We start from the raw sequence: 16,952 nt of genomic DNA on the forward strand, positions 1-16,952 counted from the left end.
CAGCCCATCTCCCGTACAAGTCTCTAAGCCGTCTTAGCACACCCCATGTGGTTCCAACACCCATCCAAAATAACTAATAACACTTTAGAGCCCTCATCGCATGGTCGTGATCTCAGATCTCAGATCACAAATCATTGATCATGGCTCCCTAGTAACCATACAAAGACCGCCTTTTATACCCTGCCAAGCTTGGCTACCGTAGTGCCTCCTATAAATTACACACTTGAATAATACCTGGTACTCCAGACACAGTTTCAGATCGGGTTTTTTTCCAGGTTCATAAAACCTCCTCAGGTTGTTTTCAAATTTGATACAATATCAGGTCTCACTAATTTTTTTTACCATTCTTTAAGTTCTCGTCTCCAGCAAATTCACTGAATATTTCATTTTATGTTTGTCTCTTTGATGTTTCAATATTTTAGATTATTTTTGGTATTTGACTGAATCCTGCAATTGTTTTCAAATTCTATTTGATGTAGAGTGAGTGAGTGAGTGAGTGAGTGAGCGAGTGAGCGAGTATGGTTTCACGTCGCTTTTAGCAATATTCCAGCAATAGGGGGACACCAGAAATGGGCTTCACACATTGTACCCATGTTGGGAATCGAACCTGGGTCTTCGGCATGACGAGCGAGCGCTTTAACCACTAGGCTACCCTACCGCCCCTATTTGATGCAGAAGAAAGTCATGTAAAGTTTTGAAAGTATCTTCAAGTCGTTTGTCTCTCACAAATTCACTGGATCCCAGTTTCAGAACAATTCATTTCCTGGCATATCGACAGATGTCAGCAAATGTCCAAAGATTTTTTTTCAAATTTGGATATGATATAGAAAAATTGGCTTCCAAAAGTTGATAAAATCATATTCCCATTAAATTCTGATGCCAATTGTTTCCAGCAAATCTATTTCATATTTAGTATCTCTTGTGGATGTTCCAGCTTTTTAGGAAAGTATATGAAATATAATCCCACTTTTAGGCATGATTATTTATATTTTATTTTCCAGATGCGGCCAGCCACAAATTGTGTACAAAGTAACAAAATGATTAAAATTCATTTTCTGATTGTTCATATGTTTATTTCAGACATTTTGGGGGTATTTGATTTTCTAATATTTCTTCTCAGACCTTGACATTAATAAACAAGAAAATCTTTGAAACAATAAAAAAAATTGTCTGGCAACAGTATTTTTGAAAAATCTCACTACTGTCTCGGAGTCACAAAAGGAGCCATGCTGTGTAGTTTCATTCATTATCATAATTATTTCATATGATTATCAAACATTGGTGTTGCAGCTTTTTAATAAAGGATATGAAGTATAATCTCACTTTAAGGCTCTATATTATCTATATTTTGTTTAGATGACAGCAAGACACAATTTGTGTACAAGTAACAAAATTATATAATTCTGCATCTGACTGTTTATATGTATGTGTTTATTTAAGACATTTTCTTGGTATTTGATTTTCTGATATTTTTTATCAGACCTTGACATTTATAAACAAGAAAATCTTTGCAACAATATTTTTTTTTGTCTGGCACCAGTATTTTCGAAAAATCTCATAACTGTCTCGGAGTCACAAAAGGAGCCATGCTGTGTAATTTCATTCATTATCATAATTATTTCATATGATTATCAAACACTGGTACAGGGCTTTCAGATTCATTTACTGAAATCTGCATAGGAATTAAAACTATACTCCTCAAAAGAAGTTTAAGAACACCTGATTCTTTCATATTACTGTACTGTCTGTTCTTTTACTTAATTTTAGTAGGATATGTACTAATTTTAGAAAATTTACAAAGTGGTTTGGATGCTATTATTTGTTTGGTTGTTGTTTAATAGCAATATTTCAGCTTTATGACAGCGGTCTGAAAATAATCGAGCCTGTAAATAATCCAGAACAGACAATCCAGTGATTGATATCATGAGCATCTACGCACCCATCAACCAAGTCAGCAAGCCTGATCATCAGATTCCATTAGTCGCCTCTTACGGCAAGCATAGTTGACATTTACGGCAAGAAAGGATTGCTGAATTGCCGGATCTTCATGGGTCAGGATGCTTATTAAAATCATACACAAGTTAAACTTGATTTCAGAGATTGAGTGGTAGGGAAGAAACTTAGTTCAAATATCGATGAAAATAGAACCCCCAAAAAGATACACATGTGCTGCTGGTTTCTGTGAAAATCTTCCCATATACAAGAAAACAGAAAATACTTCTGGTTTTTAGAGGGAGCGCAAATAGAGATTACTAACTGATTGGTCAAGAACTTGGACAGGGGCACTTATTGAATTGTTACTATGGTATTAATATTTTACTTGATTAACAAATTTGATTCACATTAAGAATACATATTCTTATTATACTGTAACTATGTTTTCAATGCTGCAATATTTAGATATCTTACGGTACTGGTTGTCTGAGGATTGTTGGTATCAAGACAAAAGCCGTCTAAATCAGTTATTGTGCTGATAAAATTCATTTGTTGCTTGAATATGCCTACACTAAACTGTGAGATCTAACGTGAATAAGAGACCAAGCATCGTGATAAGTGTCATGATGTATTTGCAATTTGATATTACTGAGTTTGTGAATTAATTACCATTGAGGATAGTTTGGATACAAGGGTATTATTTTCGAAGAGGAATGTTCAGACATACCATCATGAGTAAGTGAGTGAGTGAGTTTGGTTTAACGCCACTTTTAACAGTATTCCAGTTATATCACGGCGTGTCATCTTTATGTGGGAGGAAAGCCTGAAGTGATGCAGGTCTCAGACGTTTACCACTTCGGTGAAATCCACGAGCACGGGTATGGTGCTGACAAACCTAGAAACATAATCGGGGCGAACCGCAATTCGAACCAACAATCATAGGTTTCTGGCGTGCCCAAGGGACACAACTCTGCACAGCGAATCGCGGCGCCTTAGACGACTGGGCCACCCGTGCCCCCACATACCATCATGAGCAGTTGGGGCAATGGAAGCAGAATGTTGAAGACAAGTTGAGTGTTCAGCAATATTTCAACTATATGACGGCGGTCTGTAAATAATCGAGTCGCTGTTGGGGTACAATGACACACAATCAACCATGGAATGGCCGTCCGTTCCATTAAATCACCTCTAATGACACGGGAGGGGTGGGGAGGGGAAATGGGGTTTAACGTTGCATCCAAGATCATTGCCCTTGAACAGTGATGTGTGTGGTGTGGCGTGGCGTGGCGTGGCGTGGTGTGGTGTGATGTGTCTGTGTTTGTGTCTGTGTGTTTGTCTGCTTGTACTAGTCCGGATTGATGCCGATTTACAGTGCTAGCCAACCGAGATACCATGCCGCAGTTTAACATGAATACCCCACTCAGACACAGTATACTGACTACGAGCCGACCAGTCCTTGTTTTTAGCCCCACTAGACCACAGAAGTGATCTTTATGACAAGAAAGTTGAGTGAGTCAGTCAGTTGGATTAAAACAATTCTGTATTTCAGTCCCATCACAGGATCTCAGTCACTGGATTTGTCTGGTCCAAACTTGATTGTTTACAGACCGCCGTCATAGAGCTGGAATATTACTGCGTGTTAAACAACCAACAAATCACAGGAAAAAAATGATGGACCTATTTTCAGTGAACCGGTGCATAACATGCCCCGTATGAATACATGAAATCTTAATGTATTCCATTTCTATATGTTGAGTGTACATACACCTCACATATCACCTGCCTGTCAGATAAACACAACAAGATTAATATCTCTGACATAAACTGTTTTCCTCTTTTGAATGCCGGGAATTTGAAATGGATATGAAAACGATCCTAATCTTGCCTCGACTTATTGCATGTGTCACAAACTGCAATAGCAAAGGGGTTATTGATGGGTTTATATTTCATAAGACACGCCATGCATTTCAATAAAAGACCTTGAGATGACCGGCCAGACTGGAATGTATGGACTCAGTCATCAATGTTCATGTGTGAGTGAGTGAGTTGGTTTCTTCACCTCTTTGAATTGTATACTCCCCAGGATGTGATCGAAGTGCCGTTTGATTGTTTGTTTGTTGTTTAACGCCGCACTCAGCAATATTCCAGCCAAATACCGGCGGTCTGTAAATAATCAAGTCTGGACCAGACAATCCAGTGATTGACATCATGAGCATCGATTCACACAATTGAGATACGATGAAGCATCATCCAAGTCAGCGAGCCTGACCACCCAATCCCATTAGTCACCTCTTACGACAAGCATAGTCTCCTTTAGCTGCTAGCATGGGTTGCTGAAGACCTATTCTCTACCTGGATCTTCACAGGGCAGAACTTTCTCAAAACTATGTCAACAACTCGTACCTTTGAAAGAGATGTTCTCTTCCTTCTCATAGCTGTGTCTCATGCAATTACAGCAAATGCCACATTGTTACAGTCGACGCGTGATACCCCCTTCACAATAGTTCCCAACAGGGCAATGCCAGTGACTGTACAATGTAAGACTAACATATCTTATCTATTGATTTTGCAGGATAAATCCTGTCATAATTAAAACAAAGCGCCCATGGCGATATTTTGCTTGTTTTATACAGAGACAATGCTGATTGAGCCATCACTATTTGACTTGATGGATCACAGATCCCTCGACCCTATTTTCATATTAATTGAAGAAAAAAGATTTTTCCTAATTAATATTATTCTTTTCTATTGGTATGTCACACCAGAAAATGATTTTGTGATTTCTTACCCAAATCATCACTAATACCATGTTTCATTTGACAGCCATATTTTGCTAAAGAGATTTTTTTAGTTGATTGTGTGTATAATAAATCTAAGAGTTCTGTCCCTTTCCCTTGGCGCAGACCTTGAAAAATGTACCTTGGAGGAGGTTGATGTTATCTTGTTTACTGTCTACCTACATCTTACTGTGGCAGAAAAAATGAGGGGTCCATCTATAAAACAGCATTGACCACAGGCTAACACAAAGGTTACCTGCCCAGGTAGAAAGTTGCCAGTCCAAATTTTGTAAATTGAAGAGATCAACTCTTTGCTAATGATAATAAAATAACAGCCTTGCATTGTTATGCCACACACATTCTTATGCACTGTTTGAGTGCTCAGAATACATGCTAACGTTTCATACATTTTTCTAAACACCAGCATTGGCTGCAGTAAGAATTTCGAAATGAGTCCCTTAGCGGTTTGTTTGATTGTTGTTTAACGCCGCACTCAGCAATATTCAAACTATATAATCAAGTATGGACCAGCCAATCCAGTGACTGACATCATGAGCATCGATCCACGCAATTGGGATACAATGACATGCATCAACTAAGTCCATGAGCCTGACCACCCGATCCTGTTAGTCGCCTCTTACAACAAGTTTAGTCGCCTCTTACGGCAAGCATGGGTTGCTGAAGACCTATTCTTCTCCGGATCTTCATGGGTACCCTCCGCTGTAATCGTAGGCCATCATGCCAGCTTATATGAGTTTGAAACAAATTTGTATTCATATATTTCACATATATGGTTTAAAAAATCAAGACCATTGGGCATGCTTTTTCTGAAATTTAACTGCTCCTTACGAAAAAGCCCTTCAGACGATTGGGCTGGCAGGTATTTCTAGTTCTGTAAGATGTTGATTTATTTGTTTTGAATATCAGAGCTATTTCCAAAGCTGACACAGGAGGTCTGTCTTGACTACTTCATTCAGGAATATCTGAAGATAAACTGATACGACCTAATCTCCCAGAGAGTCAATATTATCCATTCATAATCTGTTTGTTGTAGAGTTTATTACTTGGTGACTAAAACGTCACAACATGTCACGACGACCTGTCAGTTCGCTCATTGATCAATATGAAATGATCCTATCTAAATCCACAAAATCAACTCCGTTATCCAGCCGATCATGTGCACATTGCTAATGTGACTGCAATACAGTGTGTCTAGGCAGAGTCGGCAGTCAGCAGTCATAGAAATGTCTCCCACAGCCACACTAATCTCAGTCTGGTACTCTGGGAGAGTGTTGATGTGTTCATGTTGCAGTTGATGTTGTAGTTGATGCTGAAGTTGATGCTGTAGTTGATGTTGTAGTTGATGTTGTAGTTGATGTTGTAGTTGATGTTGTAGTTGATATTGTAGTTGATGCTGAAGTTGATGTTGTAGTTGATGCTGTAGTTGATGTTGTAGTTGATGTTGTAGTTGATGTGGTAGTTGATGTTGTAGTTGATGTGGTAGTTGATGTTGTAGTTCATGCTGTAGTTAATTCCATAGTTGATGTTGTTGACTATTGTCATGCTGTATTCAAAGCTCCACTGTTGTCATGTTGTATTCAAAGCTCCACTCTTGTCATGCTGTATTCAAAGCTCCACTCGTCATGCTGTATTCAAAGCTCCACTTTTGTCATGCTGTATTCAAAGCTCCACTATTGTCATGTTGTATTCAAAGCTCCACTCTTGTCATGCTGTATTCAAAGCTCCACTCGTCATGCTGTATTCAAAGCTCCACTCTTGTCATGCTGTACTCAAAGCTCCACCATTGTCATGCTGTATTCAAAGCTCCACTCGTCATGCTGTATTCAAAGCTCCACTGTTGTCATGCTGTATTCAAAGCTCCACTCGTCATGCTGTATTCATATGCAAAGCTCCACTCTTGTCATGCTGTATTCAAAGCTCCACTGTTGTCATGCTGTATTCAAAGCTCCACTCGTCATGCTGTATTCAAAGCTCCACTCGTCATGCTGTATTCAAAGCTCCACTCGTCATGCTGTATTCAAAGCTCCACTGTTGTCATGCTGTATTCAAAGCTCCACTATTGTCATGCTGTATTCAAAGCTCCACTATTGTCATGCTGTATTCAAAAGCTCCACTATTGTCATGCTGTATTCAAAGCTCCACTCTTGTCATGCTGTATTCAAAGCTCCACTATTGTCATGCTGTATTCAAAGCTCCACTCTTGTCATGCTGTATTCAAAGCTCCACTATTGTCATGCTGTATTCAAAGCTCCACTATTGTCATGCTGTATTCAAAGCTCCACTGCTGTCATGTTGTTTTCAAAGCTCCACTGCTGTCATGTTGTTTTCAAAGCTCCACTATTGTCATGCTGTATTCAAAGCTCCACTGCTGTCATGCTGTATTCTAAGCTCCACTGTTGTCATGCTGTTTTCAAAGCTCCACTATTGTCATGCTATCATTAATGCATCACAATTTTGAAATGCTGTCATGACAACTCAATCCCTGTCATGCAGTTTGTTACGAAGTCATGAAAGCTCAATATTGTCATGAAAGCTCAACTACAGCCATGATGTCATGAAGTTTTGTTTGTTTGTTTGTTGTTTAGCGCCGCACTCAGCAATATTCCAGCTATATGACGGCGGTCTGTAAATAATCGAGTCTGGACCACACAATCCAGTGATTGACAACATGAGCATCGATCCACACAATTGGGATATGATGACATGCCTGAAGTCATGAAATCTCCACTACAGTCATAAAGTCATGGAACGTCAATACTGACATGAAAGCCCCACAACAGAGATAAAAGCTCCTCTTTTCTTAATGTTAGCTCTACTGTCAATTTTCAAAACTATTTTCCTAACCAGCTGGGCAGAATAAACTTAACTCCCTTGGCAATTTGTCAACAAAAACACAAAACAAATAGAATCTAGGGATTATTATTGATTTGCATTTCTCAAATTACATAATCATCAAGCTTTAGACTTCCTAAATCACCCAAACAAACAACGGGACAAAAAACATCTTATCTTGTGCCACAAGTAAACATGATTTCACCCGTGTAACCACCCATGATAATATCGGGGCGACACTCGACACCGCCGACACTGTATATGAACAGAGTTAAACCCCAGCTGCTTGTAGTACACACTCATAGGAATCTGAGGGGCGGTCGGGTAGCCTTGTGGTTAAAGCGTTCGCTCGTCACTCCAAAGACCCAGGTTCGATTCCCGACATGGGTACAATGTGTGAAGCCCATTTCTGGTGCCCCCCGCCGTGATATTGCCGGAATATTGCTAAAAGCAGCGTAAAACCATACTTACTCACTCACTCATAGGAGTCTGAATATTATCAAGGCTAGGTGAGGTGAGGTGAAATTGGGTTTAACGTCGCGTCCAAGATTATTGCACTTATATAGCGACGTGCATGCACGTGTATGTGTGTGTGTGGCTGCTTGTACTAGTCCGGACTGATGCCGATTTATAGTGCTAGCTCACTGAGATACCATGCCACAGTTTAACATGAATACCACACTCAGACACAGTATACTGACTCCGAGCCGACCAGTCCTTGTTTTAGCCCCTTAATGCCAAGGTAACAACAAGTACCATCTTTTAACGTCTTTTGGTATGACGCGGCCGGGGATCGAACCCCGAACCTTCCGCTCTCCAGGCGGACGCTATCAAGGCTAGGGTTCCTGATCATCGATAGTCTTAAACCTAACTGATGAAGTACAGGAATCTTACTGCCGATGAGAATTGTGTTATTCTCTAAGTTTTCGCAAGGCCATATCATTTTGGGGGGGGGGGGGGCACCTCCCAACTGACAAGCACTGGTCAAATAAATAAATTAAACAGAAAAATATTCCGCTAGTAATATAGACCCTCTTATATGAATAAAATTGTGTTTGTTTCTTTGTTTGTTTGATGTTTAATACCACACACAGCAATATTCCAGCTATATGACGGCGGTCTGTAAAATATTGATTCTGGACCAGACAATCCAGTTATTGACAACATGAGCATTGATCCACGCAATTGGGTTATGATGACATGCAACAAGTCAGCGAGCCTGACCACCCGATCCTGTTAGTCACCTCTTACGACAAGCATGGGTTCCTGAACACCTATTCTACCCCGGATCTTCACGGGCATATAATTCTTTATAAATTCCATGTCTACCTATCGTTGATTCAGGAAGCTAGCTCCAGTTTTTATTCCACAGCAGAATGACATTTATACAAAAAAATCATGACATAGCTGTTTATTTTTAACACTTTGACAAGACCTTGTGTGGAAAAGCTGGAATAAATCCATGAAAAATAAAATTAAATAAGTGTGGCCTAATGATATTACAGAATCTGTCTCCTGTCTCCAAACAAGTCGTAACCTCATGTAACTTAGTAAATACTAGTCTTTGATTGTACGGCATTAAACAATCTTTTGAGATCCAAATAAGAAGACAAAGTCAGGGTGTTTCCATGAACTTTTTTGTAGATACACATGGTGACAAACTGTCAGTTTCAGTGAGAGATTGAGTAAGTATGTTTTGAAGAGTACTGCAGTTATATCACGGTGTGTCAGCTTGATGCTATAAAAAGTGATGCAGGTGTAAGACAGGTATTGTTAACAAACCTAGAAACATAATCACAGAGTACCATGATGCCACATCCACAATCGCTGTATTCTGGCACAGGTCATAAGGTACCTAGGCATTGATTACTCATACACACTGCATGCTTGTCAGGCTTTCCATGCACGAAGGAACACAACATAATGACCATGCCGCAGTTTAATATGAATACCCCACTTAGACAAAGTATACTGACTCCGAGCCGACCAGTCCTTGCTTTAGCCCCTTAATGCCGAGCGTCAGACAGGGTAACAAGTACCATCTTTAAACGTCATTTGGTATGACGCGGCCGGGGATCGAACCCCGGACCTTCCGCTCTCCGGGCGGACGCTCTACCTCTAGACCACGGAGGCGGTATAATAAGGAATAGAGCCTACGTACTTAGGCATTTATTGCTTATTCACAGTGCATGCTTCTCAGGCTTTCTATGCACGAAGGAACACAACATAATGACCTTCCCCGCAATCTCGTTAAAATCAGATCTTATTTCTCGCTGGCCCTAAACAAAGATCTGAGGACATCCAATTACGGGTCACGTCAGACCGACCAATAGAATTACTGACAAGAAGTTGACATTAGCCAATCAGAACGCATCTTTCTCGTGCTTTACGGCACTAATTTCAAATTGGCGACTACACTTCGAAACATATTTTGACAAGTTCTCGCTTAAAAATTTGAAACCTGAACAAAAGAACATTCTTGAATGGCTAATATATGGTCTAGGTTGTACAGATTCAGTTGTTAAGCCCGTAACTATCGTTCGGAATACCCCGTTTTAAAGTTTAGAGTAGATTAAAGTTGTGATTAGAAATCACATTCTGACTGTCACTTTCATGATCTGGTAGGCGACGCTCTGATTGGTCAGATGAAAGGTCGTTCTGACGTGACCCCTATTGGGATGTCCTCAGATCTTTGTTTAGTGATATCGAGAACTAAGATCTGATTTTAAGGAGATTGCCTTCCCCTAAATCTTGTCATATGTTTCGACGACCCTCCCCATGTCTTTGTATATTTTGTCATGACCCTCCCAGAACAGATAAAATGCAAAAGTGCTTTATATTTTATTATAAAATGTTTAATTTTTTATGACCCTCCCCAAATGTGTGTATTATTTTTCCATGACCCTCCCTAGAGACTGTCATATTGTTGGTGACCCTCCCCTGATTCACCCCCTCCTATGATAAATGACTGGTTCTGTAAAACAACTGGGTCCCCTCTTGAAGTTCAGCCACACAAGCACAGTTGTGGCATTGGCAAACCAAGATTTGTAGTCATGGTGAATCTCATTTCTGAACCTTTTATTATATGATGCTGATTCTTGTAACACCTCAACCACCACCCCCCCCCCCCCCCCCCCATCCTCCCTCAAGTCTATCATTCAATGACATTTCTTAATTAATTTATCAGCATGTTATCATTGACACTGGGTATTTGAGTCTGCTTAGGGTATATGAGTTTTCTTTGACTACTTGAGTCTGCTTAGGGTATATGAGTTTTCTTTGAATATTTGAGTCTGCTTAGGGTATATGAGTTTTCTTTGACTACTTGAGTCTGCTTAGGGTATATGAGTTTTCTTTGAATATTTGAGTCTGCTTAGGGTATATGAGTTTTCTTTGAATATTTGAGTCTGCTTAGGGTATATGAGTTTTCTTTGAATATTTGAGTCTGCTTTGGCTATATGAGTTTTCTTCGAATATTTGAGTCTGCTTTCAGTATATGAGTTTTCTTTGAATATTTGAGTCTGCTTAGGGTATATGAGTTTTCTTTGAATATTTTGGTCTGCTTAGGGTATATGAGTTTTCTTTGAATATTTTAGTCTGCTTTGGCTATATGAGTTTTCTTTGAATATTTGAGTCTGCTTTGAGTATATGAGTTATCTTTGAATATTTGAGTCTGCTTTGAGTATATGAGTTTTCTTTGAATATTTGAGTCTGCTTTGAGTACATGAGTTTTCTTTGAATATTTGAGTCTGCTTAGAGGGTATATGAGTTTTCTTTGAATATTTGAGTCTGCCTAGGGTATATGAGTTTTCTTTGAATATTTGAGTCTGCTTTGACTATATGAGTTTTCTTTGAATATTTGAGTCTGCTTTGAGTATATGAGTTTACTTTGAATATTTGAGTCTGCTTAGGGTATATGAGTTTTCTTTGAATACTTGAATCTGCTTAGGGTATATGAGTTTTCTTTGAATATTTGAGTCTGCTTTGAGTATATGATTTTTCTTTGAATACTTGAATCTGCTTAGGGTATATGAGTTTTCTTTGAATATTTTAGTCTGCTTAGGGTATATGAGTTTTCTTTGAATACTTGAGTCTGCTTAGGGTATATGAGTTTTCTTTGAATATTTGAGTCTGCTTTGGGTATATGAGTTTCTTTGAATATTTGAGTCTGCTTAGGGTATATGAGTTTTCTTTGAATACTTGAGTCTGCTTTGGCTATATGAGTTTTCTTTGAATATTTGAGTCTACTTTGAGTATATGAGTTTACTTTGAATATTTGAGTCTGCTTTGAGTACATGAGTTTTCTTTGAATACTTGAATTTGCTTAGGGTATATGAGTTTTCTTTGAATATTTGAGTCTGCTTTGGCTATATGAGTTTTCTTTGAATATTTGAGTCTGCTTTGAGTATATGAGTTTTCTTTGAATATTTGAGTCTGCTTTGAGTACATGAGTTTTCTTTGAATACTTGAATTTGCTTAGGGAATATGAGTTTTCTTTGAATATTTGAGTCTGCTTTGGCTACATGAGTTTTCTTTGAATATTTGAGTCTGCTTTGAGTATATGAGTTTTCTTTGAATATTTGAGTCTGCTTAGAGTATATGAGTTTTCTTCGGGTATTCAATATTTTTACTCTTTGGTCCAATCTATTGGGTTTTGTAAACAAACTGAAAACAAATCTACCTCTATGCTGTTTCAAGTATCATCTAATTAGCATGTGTTCATCTGCAGCCTCAAATGAGTCACATGTGGCATAACCTTAGTCCTCTATATCTACTTACACAAGGGGAGATGCTGCATTCGTTGGTAATGTGACAATCAATAAGCTAGCCCCTCACAGGCAGCTTGGGTAGTATACTCCCCAGGGAGCTGAGAATAAAAACTGAGTGCACACTGAGTCATTGACCAGGGTAATATTGGAGCACTTTTTAAAAAATAATTAAGAATGCTTTAGGGTGTGGACATCAACATCATCATCATCATCATCATCATCATCATTATTTTCATTATTATTTTCATCATTATTATTATTAGTAGTAGTAGTAGTATCATCATCATCATCATTATTATTATCATTATCATCATCATCATCATTATTATAATTCATTATTATTATTATTATTATTATTATTTTATATATTATTATTATTAGTAGTAGTATTACCAGTTCACCTCTGCCACCACTCTCTTGTTAGCGCCATCACAGTAGCGTGTCAACTCCTTGTGGGTAGCTGTGTGTACACGACCCCCTGCCAAGTCGGCCCCAGGAAACAATAGCCTGTCTAACAATGTACTCTAGACAGAGTGTCCATATCTCAGCCACATCAAACAGTCGCGGTGTCGGGGCTTCCTACCAACCACCTAACAATGTAGTACTACAGCTGTGGACGTGCTATCATTACCACCCTGCGCTACATTGTGATATCTGATCTGTATGCTTAAGAAACATATTGGACACATTTTGAATTCATGAGGAACATAATGTCCGTAGGTCTGCAGAAGTACATGTTATTACCTATTCCTTAACCCCGTACTGAAATAAAGAATCTAGGAACTTGTGTTCTTCTCATCCTCATGCTTATATCTTCAGAGAGAGCAGGTTGGATGAAACAACATATAAAGAACCTGACTTTTTGTTGAGAATACAAGTGATAGTTTGTTTGCTTGTTTGCTTAACGCCACACTCAGCAATATTCCAGCTATATGACGGCGATCTGCACCTGACAATCCAGTGATTGACATCATGAGCATTGATCCATGCAATTGGGATACGCTGACATGCATCAACCATGTCAGCATGCAAGCCTGACCACCCGATCCCGTTAGTCGCCTCTTACGACAAGCAAAGTCACCTTTTACGGCAAGCATGGGTTGCTGAGGACCTATTCTACCCCGGATCTTCACGGGTCACAAGTGATAGTAGAAGTTGTAATAATTACAGCAACATCAGTCTGTCATAAAACTTTTAAGACTACCAGCTCGAAACATGGCTCTAATTTCAGTAGAGTTTAGTGTTACATTTTAATTTTACTAGCTGAGCCAACTTGACTCAGAATTTTACTAGACTCGGGCTTCGGATTAGAAGCTATAAAGTCACATACTGTTACATATGTGCAAAAAAGGCTTCCAACATAAACTTTGACCTCACAAGTTCTGGCATGTTAGGTTACGGTATCATTATTTAGAGCTTAAAAGATGAAAAAAGATGAGAGAAAACCAGACTAACATATAGTCTCTGAAATAATCCTATTGTACAGAAAAAACAGTTGTTAAATTATGGTTATAAAATATAATAAAAAGGAGCCCAGAGACTTTCTTTATTTGCAGAGTAATCTTGACTTGCCAAACATTATAGACTTGCATGGGCTGTATTGGATATATTTGTTTCAGGGTCTGTATGACAGACTAGTGAGTGAGTGAGTGAGTATAGTTATACGCGGCTTTTAGCAATATTCCAGCAATATCACGGCGGGGGACACCAGAAATGGGCTACACACATTGTACCCATGTCGGGAATCGAACCCGGGACTTTGGTGTGACGAGCGAGCGCTTTAACCACTAGGCTACCCGATAGCCCCTATATAAACCTTTTATTCCGATCAAGTACTGTGACAACAGAGACATACAGAAGGCCCTGCACAGGCTTCCAGTCAAGTCCAGGATCAACTATGACGTTTTTTATCTCACCTACAGATGTCCACAAACCTGAGCACTAGCTTACCTGTCAACACTGGTTAATCCATTCACGTCACAAAGATCACCAATTGGCTATGGATACAGGTCTTTCAGTACAACTGGCCCTTGTCTGTGGAATAATCTTCCTATTCGTACCAGACTTTCTAAAACTTTTGAATATTTAAGATCTCAACTCACAACACATCTTTTCTGTGAGTTGCATGAGGCAGTTATGTGGGGGAGAAACTGGTCTGGGGCACCATGCTGCGTAAATCTAGATTCATATATAAAGTGATTGCTATTGTTCAACTGTAGTACTTTGAGAATGACCAGAGTGTATGGAGTGAGTGAGTGCCACTTTTAGCAACATTCCAGAAATATCACAGCTGGGAATACCAGAAATGGGCTTCACACATTGTACCCATGTGGAGAATCCAATCCAGGTTTTCGGCATGATGAAATGATATTATCCAGATTAACAAGGTTACGTTGTATTCAAGTCTCTGAAGATACCCCATTTCTCAAGCGCAATACCAATTTACCAAAAGTTTCAAATTAAATATTTAAAGGCTGCAAGGAATAAAGAACTGTCTCTCCAGATTTACAATGAAGTCAGGCATGCCTAACACATCCACTCAATCACCAAACACACATAATGAAATATATGCATGTCAATTCACAGCAGCCACTGTCCCGAGAGACATTCTGTAAGTATGTCGGAGACTTTCTTGAGCCTTCTATTGTGTGTGTGTTGATGAGTATTGTTGAACACATAGCAGAGTGGTATCAGATCACATGTATAGTCTCTAGTACTGTCTGCTTTGCTTTGGGAGTAAGATGCAATTTTCTGATAAAATCGTAATCCCTGCTGATATGGTATTACGGGTGACTGAGTAATGTGATTGTTGGGAGTTCCACTTCGACAGTCAGTTGAACCACAAAGCCTGACTTTCAGGAATCAGGTTCAGTGGCCCCAGCGCCTAGACGCTTTATCACCATTCATCCACGGGCACTGGGCATTCAATTTAGGAGCACGGTCATGGGGCATTCATTTTAGGGGCACGGTCATGGAGCACAGGCATTGGGCATTCATTTTAGGGGCAAGGACATTGAACATCCAGGTTAAGGGTACGGACACTGGACATGAATGGGCACGGACACTGGACATCCAGATTAAGGTCAGAGACACTGGACATCCAGGTTAAGGGCACGGACACTGGACATCCAGATCAATACCACGGACACTGGACATTCTGGTTAAGGGCACGGACACTGGACATCCAGATTAAGGGCACGGACACTGGACATCCAGGTTAAGGGCACGGACACTGGACATCCAGATTAAGGGCACGGACACTGGACATCCAGATTAAGGGCAGGGACACTGGACATCCAGGTTAAGGGCACGGACACTGGACATCCAGATTAAGGGCAGAGATACTGGACATCCAGGTTAAGGGCACGGACACTGGACATCCAGGTTAAGGGCACGGACACTGGACATCCAGATTAAGGGCACGGACACTGGACATCCAGATTAAGGGCAGGGACACTGGACATCCAGGTTAAGGGCACGGACACTGGACATCCAGATTAAGGGCAGAGATACTGGACATCCAGGTTAAGGGCACGGACACTGGACATCCAGATTAAGGGCAGAGATACTGGACATCCAGGTTAAGGGCACGGACACTGGACATTCAGATTAAGGGCACAGACACTGGACATCCAGGTTAAGGGCACGGACACTGGACATCCAGGTTAAGGGCACGGACACTGGACATCCAGATTAAGGGCATGGACACTGGACATCCAGGTTAAGGGCACGGACACACGACATCCAGGTGAAGGGCAATGATACACCCAGACATCTCTAATCTTGAAACCTGTAAACAAGCAGCATCTATAACATCCAAACACTGTGGCCTGCAGTCCAACTGATGAAGCCAGGCAACAGGAGGGGGGCTTCTCATGGATGCTCCCTTGAACAGGTATGCTTGAATAGCATCCCTTCTGAGTGATATCCTTCCTGGATTAAGTACTGGGGACCTATACTGTCCCTGAACCCAGACATTGGCGCCAGCTATGTTTCAGCTATACTAAGGTGTAGGTGTGAAACGATACATCGGTGCATCATGAGTTTTCATGTGACAATATGATGCATGATACGTTTTTTTCCGTATCGATACAAGACGATACGCTACTACTCGTTTAATGACCCCTGGCATTTTTGTCAGTTCACTTCTAAAAAAAGCCACGTAAATGAACATGTATCTACAGATAGCTTTTCCTTTTGAACCTGCTCTGAAATATTTTTTGTCAGGAAGTTTCCATGTGATCTGATGTAAAAATGTGTATCGTGATACGTATCATATCGTTACAATGCTGTATCGTTTCACCCCTACCATGGTGGAAAACCACTGGTTGATGGCATGAGCAACAATCCACATAAGCTAGATACAAGTCACATGATTTGCCTGGTCTAACAGTGTAACCTGATCCCCGTATCGGCTCTTCCGACATTATAGGGAATCTTTGACCCACATTCACTGGAACCCCTCACTTAAAACCAACACGACAAAAATGGGAGACAACTCACCACCAGCTGCTTGACCTCGTCCGCATGTTGTTTCTTCAGGTCGTCGATCTCCGTGCGGTGAGTCTCCTGGAGGGCGTTCACCTGTGACTCGTGGACCTTCTGCAGGTCTGCACAC

At 40.1% G+C, this 16,952-nt stretch overlaps 1 protein-coding gene across 5 annotated transcripts in view; it reads right to left on the reverse strand.

The window, feature by feature from the left end:
* LOC124117142 (myosin-9-like) overlaps positions 1-16,952 on the reverse strand; it is a 124,648-nt gene that overhangs the window by 72,168 nt on the left and 35,528 nt on the right. For all 5 annotated transcript variants that reach the window (XM_048395304.1, XM_048395303.1, XM_048395306.1 and 2 more), the window contains exon 12: positions 16,838-16,944. In XM_048395304.1, coding sequence (XP_048251261.1) covers positions 16,838-16,944 — 107 coding nt within the window. The remainder of the gene's footprint in view (positions 1-16,837; positions 16,945-16,952) is intronic.

Source organism: Haliotis rufescens, unplaced genomic scaffold (genome assembly GCF_023055435.1).
Source record: "Haliotis rufescens isolate VD_foot unplaced genomic scaffold, xgHalRufe1.0.p SCAF_14, whole genome shotgun sequence".
Taxonomy (NCBI): Eukaryota; Metazoa; Mollusca; class Gastropoda; order Lepetellida; family Haliotidae; genus Haliotis; species Haliotis rufescens.